This window comes from Etheostoma cragini, chromosome 1, assembly GCF_013103735.1.
Source record: "Etheostoma cragini isolate CJK2018 chromosome 1, CSU_Ecrag_1.0, whole genome shotgun sequence".
NCBI lineage: Eukaryota > Metazoa > Chordata > Actinopteri > Perciformes > Percidae > Etheostoma > Etheostoma cragini.
This window is the reverse complement of record NC_048407.1, coordinates 15890357-15914899: the sequence shown is the minus strand read 5'-3', so window position 1 is coordinate 15914899 and position 24543 is coordinate 15890357. Positions and strand designations below refer to the sequence as shown.

The 24543-nt window shown below is 39.1% G+C and overlaps 1 protein-coding gene across 5 annotated transcripts in view; it reads left to right on the top strand.

Moving 5' to 3' along the window:
• LOC117950641 (ephrin type-A receptor 6-like) overlaps positions 1-24543 on the top strand; it is a 55327-nt gene that overhangs the window by 13115 nt on the left and 17669 nt on the right. For 3 of the 5 annotated variants that reach the window (XM_034881935.1, XM_034881926.1, XM_034881961.1), the window contains exons 3-8: positions 7763-7891; positions 8611-8760; positions 8863-9024; positions 9157-9385; positions 19422-19577; positions 20540-20890. In XM_034881935.1, coding sequence (XP_034737826.1) covers positions 7763-7891; positions 8611-8760; positions 8863-9024; positions 9157-9385; positions 19422-19577; positions 20540-20890 — 1177 coding nt within the window. Of the gene's footprint in view, positions 1-7762; positions 7892-8610; positions 8761-8862; positions 9025-9156; positions 9386-18176; positions 18272-18967; positions 19103-19421; positions 19578-20539; positions 20891-24543 lie in introns of those variants that run through there. The other 2 variants (XM_034881944.1, XM_034881952.1) reach the window with 2 other exon arrangements.

The window sequence follows — 24543 nt, the reverse complement described above, 5'->3', positions numbered from 1 at the left end:
GGAACGCCTCGGGATCCCCCAGTCGGAGCTGGTTGATGTGGCTCGGGAAAGGGAAGTTTGGGGTCCCCTACTGGAGCTACTGCCCCTGCGACCCGATACCGGATAAGCGGATGAAGATGGATGGATGGATGGTCAATGGTGTTAAATGCAGCCCTAAGATCTAGTAAAACAAGTCCTTTGTCTGCAGCAGTTAGAAGGTCATTGATCATTTTCACCAGTGCCGTCTCTGTGCTATGATGCTTTATAAATCCTGGCTGAAAGTCCTCAAGTAAACTATTGCTATGTAGAAATTTACATAACTGATTAGTGACTACGTTCTCAAGGATTTTGGTGAGAAAGGGAAGTAGTCTCATTGGGGACACAGGACATTTTGCTGCAAAACAAGTATTTCAAACTCTTACTCATGAAGGATCTTGAAGGCAGGGTTTAACATGTAACAGAGTATTTTTACATTGCTGTACTGGTACTTTTTTGGTACAAATTCAATTTGCTGCCAGCGTCAGTCTAGCAACTCTCCTTTGGCTTGCGAGCTGGAAAAACAAATTCTGGTCAGGCAAATCACATCTTGTATAGAGTCAGTGGGCGGACTTAACATAAGGACAGCAGAGTTGCAACGGTTCTGCGTGAAATCCCTGCTATTTGAAAACAAAGAAGATTGTCTTTCGAATCGGCTTTGGCCGTGACTCAGGAAGACTTAGAGTTAAGCACTGAAGCCATTCTTAAAAAAGGAAGATGTATTTAGAGAGTTTTGCCAACCGGATACAACAAAGGTTTAATCTATCAACCAGCGTTGCTCTGGTTGGTTGTAGCACTATCCTATTACTTGCCGAGGGAATTTGAAAGACAACTGTTTATCCCGCCCCTCGGATTGGGCATGAGCTTGACATCATTTGAAGATGTACCACAACAGATAGCAGGTCTTGCCTCATTACAGATTTTAACATGAGTACTAATTCATACATGTTCTGTAAAATAAAGAAAATACTTACATAATGTTTTTAGTGGCCTGGTGGGATACTTTCATTTAAGCTTCATGCTTTTCATCTTTTGCTTCTACTTATCTAAATTTTATTACAAGCAAAGCACACTTTACCTCAAATAAAATATGAATAACAAATCACAAACACTTTAAGACGATGTCTGAAACATAAAGGTAATGCAAATCCCCTAAAAGACAACAACTTTGACTAAATTATCCTTGGTAGTCTCCGCTGTTTTTAATTAAACTCATACAACAATGTTTACGTTCAATGAATACAAATTTGATCAAGGCTTTAGAATATCCAGATATTAAATTAATTCAATTGTAGCATATCATTCTCACAGGGCTAAACCTGAAGGGGAAATGCTGTAGATTTCATTCTTACAAATATTTCAGCTGTGACTAAGCAACCACCACCAACAATAAGTATTCCATTATGTTACGTCTAATTCGTGTCATAAGGTTTGTGCTTTCCGGCTATTGTTAAAAGTGTAATAAATCCTTGGGAGCCAAACCAATAAATGCTGGGATATTTTCAGGGCCTTTTACTAAGCCTGCAAAGGTTTTTGCTATGGAGAGCAACAACACTTTAAATTGTTTAACAATAACACAACGCCACCACCCAGATTCACATTAAATCAATAATTCATTACAACTACAGAGATAGTAGCTAACACCAAGATGTGTTTGACTTAACTGAATGACTAACTGGTCTGTCATCGAGCATGCCTCTTTAACATTGCGTGGAAGTCTGGGACAGTGCCCAAGGAGTGGCAGACCAGCGTGGAGTTTTCCCTTTTCCAAACGGGGGACCACGGGGGAGTGTGTGCCAATTACTGGAGTATCACACTTCTAAACCTGCCGGATAAAGTCTACTCCAAGGTGCTGGAAAGGAGGTTTGACAATCGGCAAAACCTCATATTAAAGAAGAACAATGTGGATTCCATCCTGGTCATGGAACAACAGACCAGCTCTTCACTCTCACAAGGATCTGGGAGTATGCCTTTCCATGTCCATGTTTTTGTTGAAATGGAGAAGGCGTTTGACCGGGACCTTTGGGAGATCGTGCGAGAGTAAAGGGTTAGGGGTCCCCTCCTAGGGCTATCCAATCCTTGTCCGTGCAAAGATATAACTGTGTGCGGGTTCAAGGAAACACTAATTTTGTAGTATCATTCTCTGAAAACTCCTGTTCTTTGACCTCCATGGACTCTTTTCTTACAGTTCTTCACTTGCCAACACTGGCAGTGTAACCTAATAACCAGTCCCTCCCAGCCTGGTCAACACCAGACCCTTCTCAGTTGTAACTGAGAGTGGGTCTGGGCCTGTTTCATTCACAGCCTGTTTCCAAAGCAACGGACACAACTCAAATGCTTCTTGGCGCAATTGGATAGTCCTTCAACCAATCAGACCAACAATCCGGGTGACCTAGCAGCCACAGCGGCATCAATGGGTTGCTGTGCTTTGGTGGCTTGCTGTTGCTGCGCTATAGTCATTGTGTACAGCCCGCAGCAACGGTTGTGATTGTTGACTCGATCCATGACCATGAGTAGGCGAGGAACATTAACTGGCTGGGAAGGCAACAGTAGAACGTACTACAGCCAACTTGTGTTGAACTCAGAAATGAATCTAAAGTTACCATCTCACCTTGCTCTACTTCCAACAAAGTTCTCAGCAATATCTCAGAAATATTGTTGATGGTGCTAAATTAAACACTTACCAACCTAATTTAATGTTGGCTCTAAAACTGACACATACATTAAATATGACTATTACTATTAATGAGGGGATGTTTGGTTGAAGCTATGTTACCTCACTGGTGAAAAGATATGCTTCTGCTCATGTTAGTAAGCCTATTGTATTTATTGTAAAAGCCATCACTGATTTGGAGGATTATCTCTTTATATGGAATAAAAAAATTGTACCTAAGCCTCTTTTTTTACAACTTTCCACTGACTAACTTCAGTAGCTGTCAAAGATTCCTTTCTCGAGCAGACCTTAAGGTGCTGGGAGCCAATAAAAAAAAAACGTCATAACAAGTAGAGTTAGAAACTCACCACACGTTTCCAATGTCTGAACATGTCTGCAAAATGATAAGGCTTTGCAACTGCTTCTGAATGTCTTGGAGAAGGCAAGTGTATCTCTGGGAAGTCAGTGAGGGGCTGACTCAAGCTGGCATCATCAATTTTCAAAGCAGGATGCAGAACGCTACTTTACCTGAGAATTACAGTAGAAGTCCTCTCTGAAGCCCGGTCCAGACAAGATGTGGAATAAACATATTGCAATTTACATACGCAATGTGCACCTGCTCTGTCCAGAATTGAGTACTGGGACAAAAACAGTACAGGGAGGACAAATGGGAGAAAACAGATTGTACTGTGTTTCAACAGCATCCAAGTAAAACATTGTGCCTTATAATCTTTTTAACTGGTTTCATAATTTGTGTTTAAGAAATCACTGGTTTAAATAAATCAACTATAAAGAAGTAACAATTCAATTCAATTCAATTACAAGGCTAATTTTCAAAAGTACAAATGATAATCAAAACATATCATAATTCTACTCCATTTGAATTCCAATACATTCAAGTGTTTAATATTTATATATGACAGTAAATTTAAAGACACTGTAGGCTGATCAGTAGCCAACATTTCATATGTGCATGTGTTCTACTATGTTGACATGAGATGAAGGAATTTGAAAAGTATTTTATTTTTCATAAAATTTGCACAGCACATGCACAATGTGTTGCAGAGGCTCACAGAGCAGCTGACACACACACCCTCCAAATCTCAAACGCGGCTGCCTCTGCACATCAAACAAGCTGACTGGTTCATAGAATTTTGTCACAAAACATGTTCAAAACAGAAATAAAAATGTGTTCTCATTTGTACAAGCATAAAACAATCAGCCAAGCAAATGTTTCCAAACAACGCAAGTGTACTGTATGTTTGCTTACAAGTAGCCCACATAATAATATTCCACTCTTAAAGATGCTACAAACGAGAACCATCACTGCAGTCACAAGTACCAAACCTCTCAGCACCTCTCCAACACATTAATAGGGCTGTCATTGGGAACTTGTGCAAACTGAGCAGCTGCTATGTGTCTGTACACTTCAAGTCTAAAGGGTAAGACTCACATGAAGGGTCATCTCCTAAGCAATAATGAAGTCTTCCATTATTCTCCCACTCTCTCCTCCCACTCTCTTCTGTTTGCAGACACCGTACTAATTAATTGCTGTGTTGCAAACTTTGGACCTACAGAAAGTGTACCTGAACTGGCAAAAGTCCTCAGGACACTTCATAGGTGTAGGTCTTATTGTGGTTTGAGTGCCATTTTGTATATATAACATGTTTAACTTACTTTATTGGATTATCCGTTGTTTGCAAAATTCAACACAGGGTCATCCTCCAAACTAAGTCAACAGTGACTTTTTCACGGGCCAGTTTCAGAACACCTGGTATTGCTCTTTCATATCACACTATTAGTGTCAGTTCAATACATTAATTATAGTTTTACACCGTGTAATCAAAGCCTGGTTTCTGTCTGCAACAGCCTGCTAAGCTTGGGGCTAATAGGCAGAGTGATTAGTAGGTGCATATCTGATTGCCTCAGAGACCGTTGGCTGCAGCTCATCTTTCAAACTCTGGGTTTGCATTTGTTTTCTCTGCTCTGAACCATGCCGCATCCCAAGAGGGCATTTTAGAACACTAAGGCGCACAGAGTGACAAATTACCATTTTCTCTTGTTTGTATGCATAATGGAGCTGCAATTACTTAATGCTGATATTATGCAAACCAGAAAGCCGGCTTTCTTTAAAGATACTGAGCTTCTGTTTTTGGTTTGTAAGGAGGGCACTGAAATGACCAAATATAGAGTGTATATGGTGAAGAAACTCCTTTCAAGTGTGTAAGTCTGCTTTAAGGTAAAATTCCTTTCTTTGACTTCTGAAACATTTCCATTGCTATCCACTAGCAGAACATATCAGAAATGACAATGCAATGGATAGGCCTTGCAGTCTCACAATCTATCATCTTCCCACTTGAGTGAACACAGAATGCACGTTTGAATTTTAGCCATGCTAGCGGCCAGGCCTCTAGAAAGGGCAATGTCGGTCTGTCACTCGGTCAACCACATTGGTCCAATCAGAAATATCTTCACAACTATCAGATGTGTTTCCAAGATTTTTGTTCACATTAGCCACTTACACACAAATATAAAAGCGATACAGGGTCCAGGTTAAAAAGTATCCAAATTTGCCTTTAACAAATCATGGGACAGCATTATTGTCTGGCTGAAGTTCCAAATGAAAGAGGTGATTATGATTGATTAATCATTTAGCTTCTGGGTGTCGCACAGAGCTAATTTAGATAGCTTAATTAATATTAGATGAATTGCTTTTGTACGCTCCAGTCAAGGTTAGAGTGTTATTTAGAAATTAATATTTGAGAACACTCTACTTCAGTTGTTTTAATTTCTTCTAGGACTTATCTCTGTCTGTCATCTACCTTCATTGGGTCTCTCTTTGTGTAACACATTTAAAATATTAATTTTAAATTGTTTCATTCATTAGGGACTGTGCAGCCACAGTGTGTGTATTGTTCACAAATGAAAAAGTATGCATATCACATTCAACACAGCAGCTTGGACCATTTTCTCCTATTGAACACCCCATTTTGCAGATATGATGGCTACAGAATTACATAATGTAGGTACCAACAGGTGGAGAGTGAAATCAATAAGCACTCGCAGAGTGCTTTCCATTTAGCTACTTATGCTTTCTCACGTCCTCCATGCTCCATTCTGTGGACCTGGAAATGTCTGATAGTCTGCAATCATGGAGGAAACTTCGGTCCTCTGCGTCTTGAAGACTGGGAGAGAGGAGGCTTCCAAAGAAAGGGTACATCCTATGCGGAAATATTTTACTGAATACACCCCTTACACTGAAAATCTATTTAATATCTCTGTCCAAATTCAGGATATGGATCCTGTAAAGCAAGCATTTACAGACCATACCTGTCCCATTTCAAGGGTTTCTCCGAATGTGATCGAGATATGAAGTCTTCTTTTGCCCACATTAGGAGGACACGACTACAGCCCTCAGTGTCCAATAATCAATTGTGCACCATCACGTGTTTAATAGAGCGTTTGAGTGATCCTTCAACAACTCAACTCGTAATATCAAAAAAGGTCACATAACTGCATTACTGTATATCTGGAATTTGCTGTCATATTTATTGGTCTAGTTCATTTTAATAAAAACACCAGATTAAATACACCAATGAAAAAGGCAAAGCTGTAAATAATGGAGGACAGGCAAACAATCTTATATTTATGCAGCTTGAGTATATTGCTTTAGATGTGCTGTTGAGTGCAACTTCTCGGTGTTTCACTGCGTGTCAATTGCTGTTCATGCACACGCATGCATTCTCCTTTGAGGGGGGAGGGGCTTAGGACACCGTTTGGGCTTTGGCAGAAAGTGGGGGAGGGACTGAGAAGTTGTCGATGTTCAAATTCTTGGTCCAAGTCCTGGATCTTCACAATCCTATCTACAGCACCTTTAAGGACCACCCACTTAACTGTGTGTGAAACTCAAACTCAATCAAAGTATTTTTCATGCCACAGAAACCACTGAGAGTGAATTGTCTGTTTTGGATTATTATCATACTGTGAGTGATGTGTCATTTCTTTTCCGGTGCTGCCTGCTCTTATATCCTCGGCTCTCTGGAGCTTTGTGTCCCGTGGTTGCTTGAAAAAGGCAGCTGCGGGGCACAGAGTGTGAAGGGTGAGCTGGTGAGAAAAAACATTGGTTATATTCATTTTGCTAAAATATTGTAGAGGCGCAGCCAAACAAGCAGTGACTTGCAGTGTTGAATCAATGGTTGGTTTAACCTTATTTATTATAATGATTATACCATAAAGTCTTATACAAGAATAATGAGTTCAAAAGTTCCAGGAAGTAACAAGCTCTCCCAAGTATGTTTTGCTCTTGAGACATGTAATTTTGTCCAGCTGCGTAACTTACAGAATCTCAGCTGCCTGCCCATTTGTTGCTACAGGAGTTGCGAGAAAGAAGGTCTGCAATACACGTTAGGCATTGTGAAGCTCTGATCATCACACCGTTAAAGATAAATGAGAGAATCTGGCTGATGCAACAGCTTGAAAACACTAGTGAAACTAAGCCGATGTCTTTCAAACGTCATGTTTCTAAAGAAATTAATTTTCACTATATGCAATTGAAAGTGCACAGGTTGAACACGTTCTGAAGCAGCTCTGCAAGCAGATGATTGCTGGGTGCATTTACTGTAAGCTCCCAACATAGCATCCATATTAATATACTAATAATAATCTGCAGCCTATTATACTTATACAATACATACAGCCAATCCCAGTCACTCACACCAATCCACAAATTACTGTTGTCTTAAAGATCAGTTCACCCGAATGATAGCCATCCCGTAATGGCAGTAGGACAGTCTTGTGTACATGTCAAACAGAAACATTTTTAGCAAATTCACCAGCAAATTAAACCGTTTCGATTCTTGACATAAAAATGTTGCGTAGGATAGATGTCATAACCTTTGTAAAAACGTTTTTAGTATAAAATGACTTGTGTTCTGCTAACAGAACTGGTATTTTTCTTGATGCGGTAAGTGGTAGAGCCAAAGACAATTTTTTGGATTTTAGGCAATAGCGTGATTGACTAAATACTAACACTAAATGCTTGCTATATGGCAATTGTTATTTACAAACGCATCCATACTTCTTATATTTTTACAGTGGGACGCTATCACAGAGATGGATGAGCAGAACAGACCTATTCACACCTTCCAGGTTTGCCACGTAATGGAGCCAAACCAAAACAACTGGCTAAGGTCTGGATGGATTCAGCGGCAGGCTGCACAGAGGGTCTGGATCACATCACATCACAACACTTCCTCAGACACACTGTACCAGAAATTTTCATTAAATGAAGTAGTGTTGAAGTAGGGCCTGGTTGTAATGTTGCCAAGGTTTAGAAAGTGTCTAATAACCTGGAGGAAACACAATCTTCTACATAACATATGAGGAAAAAAATGGCAGGCAGATGTAAAGTATTAAAAAACAAACATGACTTCAATCTGAGAGAGACTTTTTAAATACTGAACAGTTTATGATAAATCAAAGATGGTGCAGGATTTCTTCTTTACACATTGACTGGAGTGCTACTCAATCTAAAACAGAGCTGTGACAAACTCCTGAAGACCCTACTACTCTGAAGGTCTGGCAATGCAAGACTAGGCAATATGTAGACCCAACTGCAAATTGTTTTAAGGGGCTGTACTCGATATTCAGGAAAAATCTCACTCTCACGCTCTTACATACCATTCCCCAACTCGTTTAGACGCTTTGACACAGCCCTCGCCGTCTCATAGACGCTCAAGACGCACAAAGTAACACAACACAGAAAAAGTGTGACCTCATTCTCTGCTCAGGACGCCATTTTTCCGCTATATTTTTACACAACAAATAGTTATTTGCTGCCATATTAATGTCCTGAATATTGGGACAGCCCCTTTAACACCACTGCATTTGTAATGTCTAATGAGCTTTTGAAAATTTAATTATTTATCTATATTTTAACTCAGGTATATGTGGAGCTGCGTTTCACATTGAGAGACTGCAACTCCATTCCTTGGGTGTCTGGTACCTGTAAGGAAACCTTCAACCTCTTTTACCTGCAGACCGAAGAACCGCTCTCAGAAGGGGCCCGGTTTAGGCCTTCTGACTATGCTAAGGTTGGTCATCTAAGCGGTATCACAAAAAAGAGTTCTCTGTTGCGTTTCTGGTCATATTCAGTAACAGTGAACTGTGTTAACAAGGGCATGTTGGCTTTAAAGGTGGATACCATAGCGGCAGATGAGAGTTTTACACAGACAGATCTTGGAGATCGTGTTCTTCGTCTCAATACCGAGGTCAGGGAGGTGGGACCGGTGACACAGAACGGCTTCTACTTGGCCTTCCAGGATGTGGGAGCTTGTATTGCTCTTGTGTCTGTCAAGGTCAGTGAACAGAGGTGGTGTGACTTATGTTTGCGTTAATTACAGCCATGGACTTGTATTTTATCTTTTAATTATGTTCCTTTCAAAAAGACTGGCAGTACTTCAACTTCCTGTTTTCCCCTTTCACACAAGGTGTTCTACAAACGCTGCCCATCGACTTTAAGGAACCTGGCAGCATTTCCTAACACTGTTCCACATATGGACTCTTCCTCTCTGGTTGAAGTAAGGGGTGCGTGTGTGGAGAATGCAGAAGAGAGGGACACACCCAAATTGTACTGTGGTGCTGATGGAGACTGGCTGGTACCACTGGGACGCTGTGTCTGTAGTATTGGCCATGAGGAGATGGATGGCTACTGTCAGGGTAAGAAGTCTTTTTGCATACTTATTTTAAAGCAGAACACCAACTAACAGTATACTAAAGCTGAAGATACAGTGAAATAATCAAATGATAAGAAATGAATGGGGAGAAGGGAAAGGAAGAGAAGCCAGTGCATTATATAACCATATCTCTAGGGCCTCCCCAGTCATCTGCTGGAGTTTGAGTTTACAGAACCGCTATTCCCTCCTCTCAGTCTAAGACCCATGCATCCTTGTCTGATCCTCTCCATCAACATCTATCTTCATCTATTCCCCCTCATCATCTTCTCTTTTCTCTTGTCTACTTTTTTATGCTTCACTTACACCCCCCTCCTTTTTTTCCTCTGTGTCCCTGTGTTATTTGCTCTCTTTTCATTCTTCCCCCTGAATTTTAACTTGCTATCTCTCATTACCATCCTCCTCTGCTACAAGATCCTGACGATGTGAACCAGAAGATATTAGCGTATGTCATCAAGGATTTCAGAAAATCATGAAAAACTTTAGTTTCTAACAATTATTTGGTTCAAATGGGAAAGTAATTTCTTGTAATCTCAAGCTGTTTTGGGGTTGTTGCCTTGATAAATGGCATGCTGTGGTAGATAAATGTAAACATTCACCCACACAACATTTACATAAACGGTATCAAATCTAATAACTTTTATAAATACCACAAAGCTTCTGTGAAAGGCATTTTGTGGACGCCTCCTGTCGTATTAGTCGTATCAGCATTACCTAAATATGGCCTGTTGTCAGCAAAACAGATTAAGAAAAAGTTAAAGAAACTGATGAGTTGTTCCAGATAGTATTTGGCCTGGTTTCTCAATTAGACTGTGCAGACAAACTGCGGGCTAGTTGGCTAATTGCCTTCATTTGTTAGTTTCACAGCTAATTTAGCTGGCACCTTGTCTTTTTTTAAACTCTCCCAAACCTCTCTTTCATTTACGAAGCTCAGACTCACTGTTGTAATTAAGGCAGGTGCTAAATGGAGCCACACTGCATGATTACAATTGAAGTTCATCTCGTGTTACTTGCTAAATTTCGGAGTCTTCCAGAAGTCTCAGCTGGTTGGGGTGAAATTCATGAAGTATCCCTTTGGTGATTTGGTTACTTAGAGAGAACTCCAACAGTCATTAATACAGATATGTAGGCTGTTACAGACAGCTGTTATATCTCCATTATTTGCTCTGCGGGTGTACATTTTCTTTTTATCTTCTTCTCTTTTCTCTGCTTCTTATTTATCTTTTCTCTCTCCCTCTCTCTCTCAATCATCTCAAAGATGTATTTAAACAACACCGAAGCCTGTCAGGAGAGATTATTGATGAGACTGCAACTTAGGAGCAGCACATTCACAGTGTCCCTCGTATATGTCCTACATCTATATTCTCCCTGTTCCTTTCCTTAGGTTGATAGTTGTTTTTTTTGCTTGAACTGTGGTTTCAACAGTAGGTGATCTTGGCAGCCGTTACAGTGAATGGGTCAGTAACTCATGTAGCATTAACCCACTCTGCACTTACTAATACTATGGGACCTATCTAGCACCCGGCTCACGCGCAAGGCCTGTTGCAAGTATCTCTGCTATTTTAAGACCGATGCTGTTGTTAATTTCCCGTCCCACGCCCACACCATTTAAATAGAAAATACACACGTGCCCATCTTTGCGCCCATGGATGTGCTGGTCTTACAGGGAGGTGTGTTTAGATGAATTCTTGCTGTATTGCTATCTTGCGGCAGCAGAAACCTGGTCTAAAGTCAATAGCACAGCATTTTATTGAATTTTAACAGCGCATTAGTTAAATGTACCTAGGCTTGTGCACAGCCGGCACACTATGGGAAGCGCAGTATCACACACACACATGCAAAAGATTGAAAATAAAAATAGTACTGTACACATCCACCATCATAATATCAATGTGCGTGATATTATGATATCTTACACACTCGACGTGTGTAAGATTGTAACTGCTCCATAGCAGTCTGTTTGTATTTGCTGCTCTTGTCTGTAAAGGCTAATCATTGAGTAGATGCTGTGCGCGTGTCATGACTTTGACCAGCTGAATGGCTGCCTGCTCCCTTCTGCTCTGAAGAGTTGGGAGTTATGTTGGTGGGGTACAGCCTCTGGAGAAAATCTTGTTGGTCTTCTAAATAACAAACCAAAGTTGTCAGACACCTCTAGTTGACAGTAGATGTGTAATGTATTTTTTATATTGCATTATTGATATATATTGTGAAATAATATTTCCTTAAAAATCTATTCACAAACGGCATGGATTGAATAACCAGGCAGGAATGTCTGTTTTCAACTTATCCAGCTGCCAAATTTAGGTATTTAATCACACTGATGTGAACAAAACTAATATATAATATATTAGGTTTGTCAAGATTTATCAGAAAGGAATAAAGAAATGGATCTTCTAAATGGCAAGTTCAGTTTCAAAGTTCTACCAGCAATTTAATATTGCTATAAAACCAGTATTGATCTTAAATTTGCAACCCTGTACATACAGCCAGAGATAATAAAAAGGACATCTATCTCGGTATAAACTATATGGCAAAATCTCTGACAGTTGACAGATCTATGTCGTCTCACATCACCCTGCTGCCCAACTGGCAGAACTGACTTCAGGGATATTAATAAGACTGACACAACAGGCTTATTTTAAGTAGTGCTGCATTCATGTGGTATCAGATTAAAAAATTAGTTCCAATGCGTTTAGTTAGGAATTAATCACAAACTTCAAGCAACTACAGAAAAATGTGAACAATCACAATAATGATGTAATACAGAGTTCATATCATCACTTATGGTGTTAAGATGAATTGAAGAGGCAGCTGACAAGGGTTGTGATACAAATTTGTACATAATTACCTATCTTATTGTTGTAGCCATTTACTACAATACAGACCCTGTAACGTTTCTAAACACAGGCACTTACTGTATGTACAATACAAGTAAGTACAAAATAAATACAAGTAATGAAACCTAAAAAGAGGCCTACATTGTATTTTCCCTTTTGACAGAGCTAGACTCACAGTTTCCCCTTGTGTCAAGTCTTTGTGTTTGCTAAACATTTCTCTGGGTTATCTCTGCACTGCATCTCACGGTCTCTAAAAGAAAACAAGTATATTTCCCAAAATGGCTGTTCCTTTAAGATTCACTCTACTCTGAAATACTGTTGCAGCATCCTGGGTAAAGGAGGAGGAAATGAAAGGAAAAGTAAAGGAAACCAGAGATACTGCTATGCTATTGTTTTGGTGTACACGAGCTACAGTACAGTGGGGTTCACAAATGCCAGGTATCGTCTATCGAGTTTGATGTGCTGTGCAATTCTCGAATGGCATCTTCAAACTCATTAACATTAGGTTAGAAGAGATGATCAATAGTAACGCATTATGGTCTTGCATTGAATGATTTATGGCTTTAATGAATTACGGCCCATCCTTTTTTCCTATCAATAATTTCCATAGGTCTTGCAAAGCTTGTGCTGTGATGAAGACATACACTTTGGAAGTAGTTGCAGGAAGTTTAGGCATGAACTTGCGGTGACTTCTGCTTTCTCCTCAGTTTCATTTTGGAACACTGCTTCAAAGGGTGCTGTGATCAAAGCTGTCTGAGAGGCAGCATGGGGAAAGAGCAAAAGAGGGGGAGAGTGAGCGTGCGTGAGAGAGAGAGAGAGAGAGAGAGAGAGAGAATAGGGAAAACCCCGACGCTTCCAAATATAAGCAGAGCTCTGCGCTAACACGTCCATCTTTCCCTCCCAGCTGCCTAAACAAAGGCATCAGCGCTTATCAAACCCTGCTTTCCACCCCGATAGCATTCTGCCAGACTGTTTTGACATCTCAATCGAGTGCTTTATACCATTCCTTTCATTCAGTGTCAGCCACAAGAGGATTACTCAGAGATAGGCTGGTTATATCATGACCTAGATAAGGCAACATCATAGTGCTAATGCTATTTGTTCCACATCCTTTCGTCACACCATCATATTCAGGAGGAGACAGTGGCCAAAGCCAGTAGAGATGTTTTTTTGAATTGTATTTGATTCAGAAAAAAATATGCAGACAATACCAAAAACCAACTAGTAAGCTAAGGGATTACATTCAATAGCTGGCAAAACTTTCATATTTGAATATTTTGGTTTTAACAAAACCTTCTGAATGGTGTACTTCTGAACTATACTGTACTATTCATTAAGTTGATACGATCACAGATTTGTAGCGATTTTCAGAATCACGCAAGTGTTTTTTTCCCTCATGATCCATCCATATCAAGAGTTCTCCAATCAACAAAATTAGCTTGTCGCTGATGACCTCTGCTGTCTCAAGACATTGGATTGATCAGGCAGGAAAAGTACAAACTTGTGACCTTGAATTTAGGTAAAGTGGACTAGGAAAATATGATTAGATCAATACATTCTCTTAGTTGTATCCGAGCCCCTCTTCAGTCCATTAAGGACTTTATTCTGGCCTTTAACGCTGCTCAGCCAGACTAGAGCATCACTCATTCTCTGTGAACTTTACATCTGCATATCAAAGCTGAGAGTAGAGAGTAAACATAGTCTCTGGCTCCATCTGTTTCTGACAACAGAAAGCCAAGAGAAAACGTCCAACTACACACCCAAACAACTCCAAATCTCTTTGTTGGCGCGTCATTCCTTTTCTGCAAGTGTGCAGTTGATGAACTTCCTTTGATCCACACTCCAATCAAAAGCATCCTTAGATTCTGGTCTTGACCTAAAGCTAAAGTTTAATCGTTGCAATGTGTTTTAAAAACAAGTCTTTTTTAAGCTGCTCTGATCAATATATCCATGGATCAAATTGTCGTGGCATTTTACGGGACATTGTTTTTGTTTTCCAGACTGCAACTTCACTGTTGTGATTTACATACTGCCCTTATCAGCAATGTTTTCAGCAGGCCGGCAGCTATTTAAGCAAAAACACTCTAGAAACCCACTAAACACTACCACCACCACTCAGGCAAAGTTAGAAACTATTGGTAAACACAGTGGAACATTTAGCAGCTAAAAAGTCAAAAACTTCCCTTAGTAGTTGGTTGAGACCAATACAGAGCTACAAATTGAGTGCATTTTTGGCCCAAACTCGAGTCCAAACAAATGCTACTATAGCTCTGTATCTGCTGCGTGTACATTTTATAATTTCAGAATCTTGTGTACAGCTTGTTGCGCTACCCAGAGGTGGCTAAACAAATGTATGAATTCAAGTTTAGGTAAAGAGAGTTTGATTTTTATCACTCAATTTGTTAGGGACTAGAATGTTACAAATACTGCTAATTATAAAAAGAGAAATTATGCAAATTCAAGCAAAAATGCCAAACATTTAACCTACTGCTTTCTACTTCTCAATTGTGAGGATTTGCTAATTTTCATAGTAGATTGAATATCTTTGGGTTTTGTACTGTTGGAAGAATAAAACAACCGTAATTGGCAATAACTGGTGAAAACATCCTGTGTCTGCATTATTGCTGTATGTTTCCTGAGTACAGTAATATTTGCTCTGAGGGGAATATGCATTTTGTACCAATATTGTTCGTTTCATGAAAAATAATTTGTTCCAAGATAAAAAGCCAAACAACTGATATTTGTACAAATTTGATCTCATTATGTGTCTGTGTGTGCATATATGTGTAGGGGATGTTTTCAAAATGTTGATAGGAATAGTGGTATGAGTATTGTAATTGCTTTTTGGTGGTGATTTTCCCAACGAATCCCAGAGCAGGGAGCAGCTGCAAATTCAAATGAATCTGTTTGTTGCCTTTGGCAGGAGCTCAGCAGAGGAGGAAAGTACTATCCAAGTGACTGAGGTGCCTCAAAAATTGGAAGCTGGGTGACAAATTACTCTACCCATTAGAGCTAAGCAGCAATGCGATATTGGCGAGGATTTCTGTCTGCATGTCAATCTTTTGTCTCATCCCTTTTACATATCGTTATACTCAATTCTGTCCACCTGTTAATGCAGATTGTTTTTTCCTTGCATCTCTCTCTTTGCATTTTTCCTTTTCGCTCATCTTTACCTTGCACGGCATCTCTTATTTTCTCTCTCTTTCAAAACCACTGATCAATGCTAAAGAAAAATACTGTAATGACCTTTGACCACTTTGTTTCAAGGAAATATAGCTAACTAACAAAAAAGATCATAACATATAGGAAGCAAATTGACAATTATTCAACTAACTGATTAGTTAACCAACAGAAAATGTATTGGCAAAGACTTTGATTGTCCAATAATCGTTAAGTGGTGTGCTCAAGCAAAAATTTCTAATATTTGCTGCTTTTAACTTCTCAAATTTGCTGATTTTCTCTGTTTTATATAATTTTATCTGGAATCTATTTGAGTTTTGGGCTGTTTGTTGAACAAGATAGTGGTCACAGTAGGTAAAAATGTGATCTGAGATGCGTGTTGCAAAATGTGTTATGTGGAATTGTTCATTAGCTATATATGATATTCCAACTGAATGGACTCACAGGAGTAAAACAGATCCAAAGACTGAAACAGAACTGTTTAAAAATAGAGTTTACATCCCTGCTCTATGACATAGCCTAGTAGAAATGAGGGTACTTAAAAAAATGTATGCGGTCACACAAATTACAGATAGAAACTATTGTCTCTCCGCTAAATGAATTATTGCAATTTGATTTGATAGGTTCTTTTAAGCAATTTCCTCCACTTTCAGTATGAACTTTAACTAATCTACAGTAGGGCACTGTTCATGAGGTACAATGTTAATTAAGATCAAAAATAACAACTTACTTAAGTCTTTGTCGTTATTTGATATCCACTAATACAAAACAATTTGTATAGGGGCCAGTAAAAATTTACTTTGGACAAGTAGAATTCTTTTTTACTTGACTGACCGGGCAGGTGAAAAAATACCTTAATATTGAACCCTGCAGTCAGTGTCTTCTTTCCTGAATCAGCATCTGAAGTAACAGCATATGCTAGCGGACTATTGTCCAAGTCGGCAAAAAAACAAACACACGTAAACATTGGCCATTGCCATCGTGAATGATATCTAATTTGGCGATAGGCCGATGGCAGTCAGCAAGGCGAACATCGGCCAATACCAAATTGATTGCAATAATAGCTGAATGAACAACTGAAACGTGGATGGTATTGCTGAAAAAAATACCCTTAATACGTTTCGAGGCTCGGGGAGACTCACATGACAACAATCTATAGCCTTAGGTGGTCTTATTCATACTCAACCAGTACTCTCCTACAGGTCTCGTAAACATATAGATACTAAAGATACTGCATCAGTAAGTCTGCATAATATTCTTAGGGATTTAGTGTATCTACAACTAGTGAATTTGTTAAATTTGAAGCTCCTTTACTGCATGAATAAAAGTACAGGAGCAATTTGATTCAATTTACTTTATTCCACCAGGATAATCCACTCCGTAACAATAGTCTTTTACAAGGAGTCGTGGGTACAGTACCGGATTCTGGGTAGCAGCTGGACCTCATTCATGCCAGACAATATGAAACGTATCACTGTACAATAAAAAGGGCTAATATAAACAAAAGGATAATAGTAGCAGCGCTTCTCAATAAAGGCAATAAAGCATCAGACAATAACACACTTGTGTAATATGGTCTGTTGCTGATGATGTGAGAAAGAAAAGAAAGAAATGTGGCTCCCTACTTATGTAATTGTGGGGAAAATATTAAAAGGCTGAAATTACAAAATCCTTCTGGCTGGCTGCCTTGCAGTCTTAATTGAATTTCCAAATGAGTTACCTTTTTCTCTATTATGCATAGTCTGTCTTATAGCTGGCATATTTATTTGATAACTTTGAAATTAATATCCCACCCACACTTCTCATACAAATCAATCTGCAATAAAATTATCCAGAGATTTTTTAATCACACCTGTAGTGCTTTATTTTTCTCTGCTGAGATAAGTCTGGGGAAAAGGAGACAGTCTGCAATGTTTTTGCCATCTTCTGATAAGCGTTACGCTAAAGAGAGAAGGAGAGAACAGCAGGAGGAGAGATGGGATAAGGAAAAATATTGGAAGAATGATGGGCGGGGGAATCAAGAAAAGGTGAGAACTGTGGCAGAGCAAAACAGTTAGAGAAAAATTTGGAAAGATAAGGAAAGGAGTTGGTTGAATTGATGGAAAAAATAAATGGAAAGGTAAAACGAGAGAGAACCGGAGGAAATAATGAGGTAGGAAATGTACGGACGGAAAACTAAAGAAAACTTAGGTCAGCAGAATAGACCAGGTAAGTGGATGGAGGTTTTAGACTGAAAGACAGCCATCATTTTTATAATACATTATTTGTGTGTTAATAGCTATTTTTTTTAACCTGGCAGACAAACAACACAAACTATTATGTTTCTGTATTCAAGGAAATCTGGGAGTGAGGACTTTATTGAAAGTTTAAATTATTTTTTTTTTTTTTAAATTAAACCTGGTGATTAAAACAAATGGGCTCCAACGTATTTTCCATAGCTTAATTTATACAGTATATCTACACAACCCGCACTCTCCTTTCAGCACTTTTGAACATTGTAGTTTTAAAGATTTAACTATGTATTTGTCTAAATTGTAAGACGACAACAAATATATTATGTATCTTGTTCCATCATTACATTGGAGCTGTATAAGTGATATTACATGCCACACAAGATGCTGTTCTTTAATTCATATATGTTGTACATTATTTTATGCTTTTTATTTAAATCTGTAATATCTAGAAATTATAATCTATACAATATAAAATAGAAACAAAGACTTGAGATAAAATTCCTCGGACCTAGCCGCGTCACTTTATCGTCGTGCCAATAAAGACGTTAAATTAAACGTCTTGTGTAACGTCACCATCTGTAAATCCAGAGGAAAATCATGGTCCCCAGAGGATTAGTTTTGGTAATGTCCTATTCATTTAGCCAGAGTTCCAAATTTCAACTCGCTATATTTAACACTTTTATTTTATTTTAGACTTGATACTTTGGTAAACAGTGAAGGCCGAATAACTTTCAGCGTCGTCAACTAGCTGGCTAACTAGCTCAGGATCATAGGTTTCTATGCTAATGTTAACTAGCTAGCTAACGAGCTAATTTAAAGACAATTGCAATTAACCCTAGCTAACCATGAGATGAACCCTAGTTTACCTGCAACACGTAAACATGGTTTAATATATTTTCAACTAACGTTAACTCAAAACTTGTTTTTTGTTGAATGCGGTTTCCCCTAGCAAAATAGCTGTCTAGCGTTAGCTGTCTGTCTGTCTAGCTAGCTAGCTAGCTAGCTAGACAGACAGCTAACGCTAGACAGTAGACGAGTGTAGCTAGCTAGCTAGCTAGCTACATTCGTCAAACACCCGGGTTGGCCGAACTACAAATCGGCGGCTGAAGCGAGGACGTAACTTCAGTAGTGTTTCCTACGGTCACTGCGGCTGGCCGGCCGTATGTGGTCGAACCTTGTAACAAATAAAGATATTGATATTGGGATTTGGAAAATTAAGGAAGGCATAAGTCCTCGAGCTAGTAAAGAAAGGAAAACGGCAGCAATTGAATGTATAGTTATTTATCTCCTGTGGTGGCTTTTTTCATGAGTGATAGTCAAAAGTGTTTAAATCATAATTTGTTAGATAGCTAACGTTTCTAAAATTCTTGTTGACTTTTGGATCTTTACAGGAAACCCATTAACATCTGCCATTCTGTTTACTTAATAGTAGGCTACCTTAAGAAAAAACAGGTATTGTCAAAAATGTGGTGCTTCCACATCTGCCAGCATATATGAGCTGTTTGTATGTGTTTATTTTAAAATATGTGTGTTGTGGGAGAAAAGGGAAATTACAGGTGTGTGCTCTATGTTAGACTGGACAATGGACAGCACCATAATGTATTTTAGTAGCTAATAAATGACAGTGATCCATAGTACCTCTAAAATAAGGTCAGACCACAGGTGAGGAGAGCAGCTGGAAATTTAATTAAATGTATGAGTGTGGATGAAAATACAATTGCATGAAGAACATTAACCTTGTGTAACTGGCTTCTTTCTCCCCTCTCCCCAGCTTGTAAGCCTGGCTTCTTCAAGGCATATGCAGGGAACACTATTTGCTCCAAGTGTCCTCCACATAGCTCCAGCCATGACCAGGCCGCCACCATCTGCCACTGTGACAAAGGCTTCTACAGAGCTATCAAGGACTCCTCCACCATGGCTTGTACAAGTTAGTAGAGCAGTTGCAAAAGACTAACTGTCTTGTTTAGCTGCAACATTCATAGTTTCTGTTATGTCTGGCATTTATTTTAGTCCGTTGTGCTATCTTTCCCCCATCCATCTGGGTCTTTTTTTTTTGCAATGTGATTGAGCTAAATGTAGGTATGGGCCAACATTACTTTACTTTACATTTAGCTTAACGTTGAAAAAACCCCATCTTTTATGAAGTACAGCATTCATAGCGTGAGAAATAATGACGTAGCATCCATAAAATTGACAAGTTGCGTACCGGAATGAAACACGTACGGCACTCGTAAAAAAACAAACACTCATAAAAACGTACCACTACAAACAGATATACAAAGGCAAACTTAATTTCTGATCACTTTGCCAACCCAGACATTGTACAGTTTTAAATCTGTGTACGATCCAGGAAATTGACACGGGCTGTTAGAAAAAAATATTGCAGAATAAGTTGAAAGCCAACCACCCACCTACGCACACAGTACCTACACACACACACATACACACACGCACACACACTACACATACAAATTATACTCACTTGCTGCTAAAGGGCCATTTAAGTCACAGATTTTGATGTGCCCACTTTAGCTTCATCCTCAAGGTCAAATGAATGGTGTATTAGCTTTTATACTTAATACTGTTACTTGCATACAAACATGCATTTTTACTCAGTAGTATGCCACAAGTAAGATCTTATTGCTGCTCATTTCATCATTTTTTAGTAAACCTTAGACACTCATTGTGGCTCTCCCAAGAGGTCTACAGTCTGAATTGGCACCAGTGATGATAGATTATTTTGTCTACTCTTGAATTCAATCAGACAACAACCAAAGCCCTCTACATGTGTTTTGCTATATTTGTACAAGCCTTTTTTCTTTAAAATACCTGACAAAGATATTAGTGAGTTATCAATGAGTAATCTCAATACCTTTACTGTCTCTTCAGGGACTCCGTCAGCTCCCAGGAACCTGGTCTCATTGATCAATGACACGGCTCTGTTCTTGCAGTGGATGCCTCCTAGTGACACAGGTGGCAGGAAGGACATCACTTATAACATCCTGTGTCAGCGCTGTGATGGAAGAGACGGAGACAGTGGTGTGACACAGTGTGAACCATGTGAGCCAGACCTGCGGTTCATCCCAAGGCCACTTGGTCTGACTGGTACCTCTGTGGCAATACTAGATTTTGCAATGCACACCACTTACACCTTCCACGTGGAGGCTGCGAATGGCGTCTCTGGGCTTGGGGTGTCTGCACGCTCGCTGGCGAATGTTACCGTCAACACACACCAAGCTGGTGAGTTGCAAAGCTCTGTTTGATTTACTGTCTGCAGCTCTAATTGTGGTAATGATGACAATTTAATGTTATTATTAACAGAATTGTAGGATTGAGTTGTATTGATGTACTTGATTTGGAAAAAAATTACAATGAATTACTAATTTCATGAGTGCTTGAACAGATAGTGGATAAATTCATCGATCCATTGGCAGACAACTAATTGCAAAGATTTTAGATAGTTAATTATTTGGTTAATTCGTTTATTTAGCAAAAATGCCAAACAGATGTTTGTTCTTCTGTAGCTTCTCAGATGTGAAATTGTTATGTTTCTCATTACTGTAATTAGAGAACTTTGGGTTTTGTACTGTTACTAAGACAAAAAAAAGCAAATCAGAGACTTGGCATTGGTTTCCACGGCCTATGTTCTCATTAAGGTATTACTTTCAAAAAATATTTGAAAGATAAATGTTTGTTGCAGCCATGAATTTTATAATTACAGAAATCAATTTTAAGACATTTTGTAGGGCTGAAATAGAACATGGTAAGCAACAAAATATTGCTACACATTTATCATTTTAATCCTGCTGGCATGGGCAAAATGGCCATCTGGAACGGTGGGAATTTTCCCAGTGGACCATTCAGCCTGTGGGATGGCAGGGAGCCAAGCAAAACTGAAAAATTGTTTGCAAACTAGCAGATTACAAAAAGTGCTACTGCCATGGCGGCCAATAGCTCACCTGGTGTGGTGTGTGTGGTGTGGAGTGTGCGTTCATGTTGGCTCAGCCCTTACCAGTGGCCCGGGTTCGACTCCGATCCGAGGCTCTTTGCTGCATGCATGCTGTCATCCCCCCCCTCTCTTGCCCCCGTTTCATGTCTAAAAACAGTTAAGTAAGCAAAAACAACCCTAATAATAAGTATATACTTTTTTTATATCTTTTTATTTTGTGTGCGCGTGCGTGCGTGCGTGCGTGCGTGCGTGCGTGCGTGTGTGTGTGTGTGTGTGGTGAAAAACAAGAGTAGTGACTAAAAGACCAAATGCAGGGCTATGGATTTGTTTTCCCACTTGTTTGCACGTGTGGCTAGCTGTGTGTGCTTACAGTGTATCTACTGAGGAAAGGCAGTTTGACAAGTTAATCCATTCTAAATATCCTGATGGAAACATCCCCACAGGCTGCTCCTCCTCCTCCCACAGAGATTATTTTTGCATTTCAGTTTGCTCCCGTCAGTCTTGCTGCCTTTGCCGGAGAGATGGGCATGAAGTGACACAGACACACCTGACATCTGGTTTCCATAGTATTGCAGCCTATCAGCAAAACTCTTCTAAAAATAATACTTGATGCAATATTTTTCACTGTATACTAACAGAAAAATTAGCCACGTGACTGTTGAAGTTATTAACCTTTCTTGAATGAGAAGGAGCCCGATTCAAGACAAATAGGCAGTTGCAATGATTATTGGGACCATTTTTCCCCACTTACCAACCACGCACTCTATATTGCCTGAAAAACTGACAGAAGTGTCAATATAATTAATCATTACAGAGAGCCATAAACACAAAAAGGTTGGTAGAACTTTATAATAACTTAAAAAGGAAATTGGTCAATTTTTTTTAAATCACACTCAAACATCAGCACAACTAATTAATGGATTGCCGTTTGTGTAAATAAGCAAACATTCTAACATGCTAACCTAAAATAGTGAGAAAAGTATTGTTTATTATCACATTGCACCATTCACTGCGCCATTCTGATCAAGATACCACAAAACCAAGACTTTGGAATAAGACCAGTCTTTAAGAGACTTTGTTCCTGCCATCTGATGTGCATGTAACAGGATGGACAGCTGTTTTTAGGCCTTGATTGGCTGAAATTGAACATTAAAGTTGAGCTTGTCTCTAAAACTCAAAAAGTTAAAATATGACATGTATGTTTTTTCCACTGCCTTTCAGTTTCCACAGTTGTATTACTAAACCAAAAGTATTTCTCCTATTGTTATATAGTATAGTGAGTTACAATACAAAACGATAAACCGCAACAACCTTGCTGCTACGGTTATGGCAGCCTATTATTGCACACAAAAATGATTTAGCACAGATTTATATCTGAGCCACTGATGAGGGCCTGTCTTGTTCTCATCTGAATTCCATCTCAATGCTAGCTTGCTGCACTTGTTGAAAGGAGAGAAAATGTGCACATACATCCCAGTATAATTTATTAATCCACTCCCTTGGCCTCCTTCATTTCCACATTCTCCATCAATTATTCCATCAATATTCTCGCCCTTAAAATATCAGGTTCAGGTTCCAGTAGTCTCTAGAACTCAGGTCTTTTATTTTTCCCCAATTACACCTTCTGCAGCGCTAACTTGAGAACATATATCTGTAGTTGATCTCAGGTCAGCCAGAAATGGCTAATTAGGACTGGTGACTTCAGGTCACAATGGCTCTGTCAGCTATTTAAGGGTCAGATATATGTTTCACCTATTGACCCGTTAAGCTGGATGGATTGGCCACAGGGTGCTCAGGTGGGAGAAATGCATATCTAGGTGCAGAAGAAATAAATGTTCCTGTTACTGTAGCATAAATGTCTCCATCTGTTCCCATGCAAACACAATATGTATGCTATGAATCAGGCATTATGTAACTACAGCATTTGCATGTCAAGCAGAAGACTGTAAATGTAACCTTCATTAATATTTTAGAAATAAATATGGCTAATTGAATGTTAGCCCTCAACAATCTGTCCAGAAAAAAGAGAACATATGGAATGCATAAATTGCAAAAAAAATTTGATTTTTTAGGATCAACTGCAATCAATAGAGTTCTACAGCTAATATGCACCAAAATGATGGAACTCAAAGCCTAAGACAGTTTAATTTATCAAATAAAGCGGACAGTTTCATTACCAGTATCTATAAGTGATCAGTGTTGGGAGTAACATGGTACAAAAGTAAAGCAATTGCAGTAATGTATTGCTTTTTGCTGTAACGCAGTAATATAACGCACTACTAAATACATTTCCAGTAATATTATACCCGCTACAATCTCAGTAATGAGAGTAAACGCATTTTAATGTAACATTTAGTGGTGTTTTGTTTTTTAAGAATTCACCAACACCGCAAAACATTTCTTCACAGGAAAAAAAGTACTGTGAGTATTATTTCCTGTTGCTGTATTCAATGGTTCAGATGACTGCGGAGACTATGCATTTGCGAGATAAAAATTATTTTTAGGAGTTATTACGCTGCGTTGATGCGAGCTGTCCCGTCTCTGTTCCTGTGGTCAGAGCCAGAACCAGAGACAGTACGGACAACATCTGTGTCTCAACAGGTGACGGAACGTCAGCGTGGACAGCAGTGTGTCCGAGTTGCTGACAGATATAAATTATAAATATAAGTTAGCCCACTCTTCATCATTCATGCGGTTTGAATGCAGTTTTCCGTGGCTCATTATCTGCAGTGCATGGACTGAAATGTTTGCATGAATCCACATGAAAAGTCACAGTATCTATCATGCTTGTGCTAATGTCCTAATAAACATCGCTATACAGTGGGTACGGAAAGTATTCAGACCCCTTTAAATTTTTCACTCTTTATTTCATTGCAGCCATTTTCCAAAAATCAAAAAAGTTCATTTTATTTCTCAGTAATGTACACTCAGCACCCCATCTTGG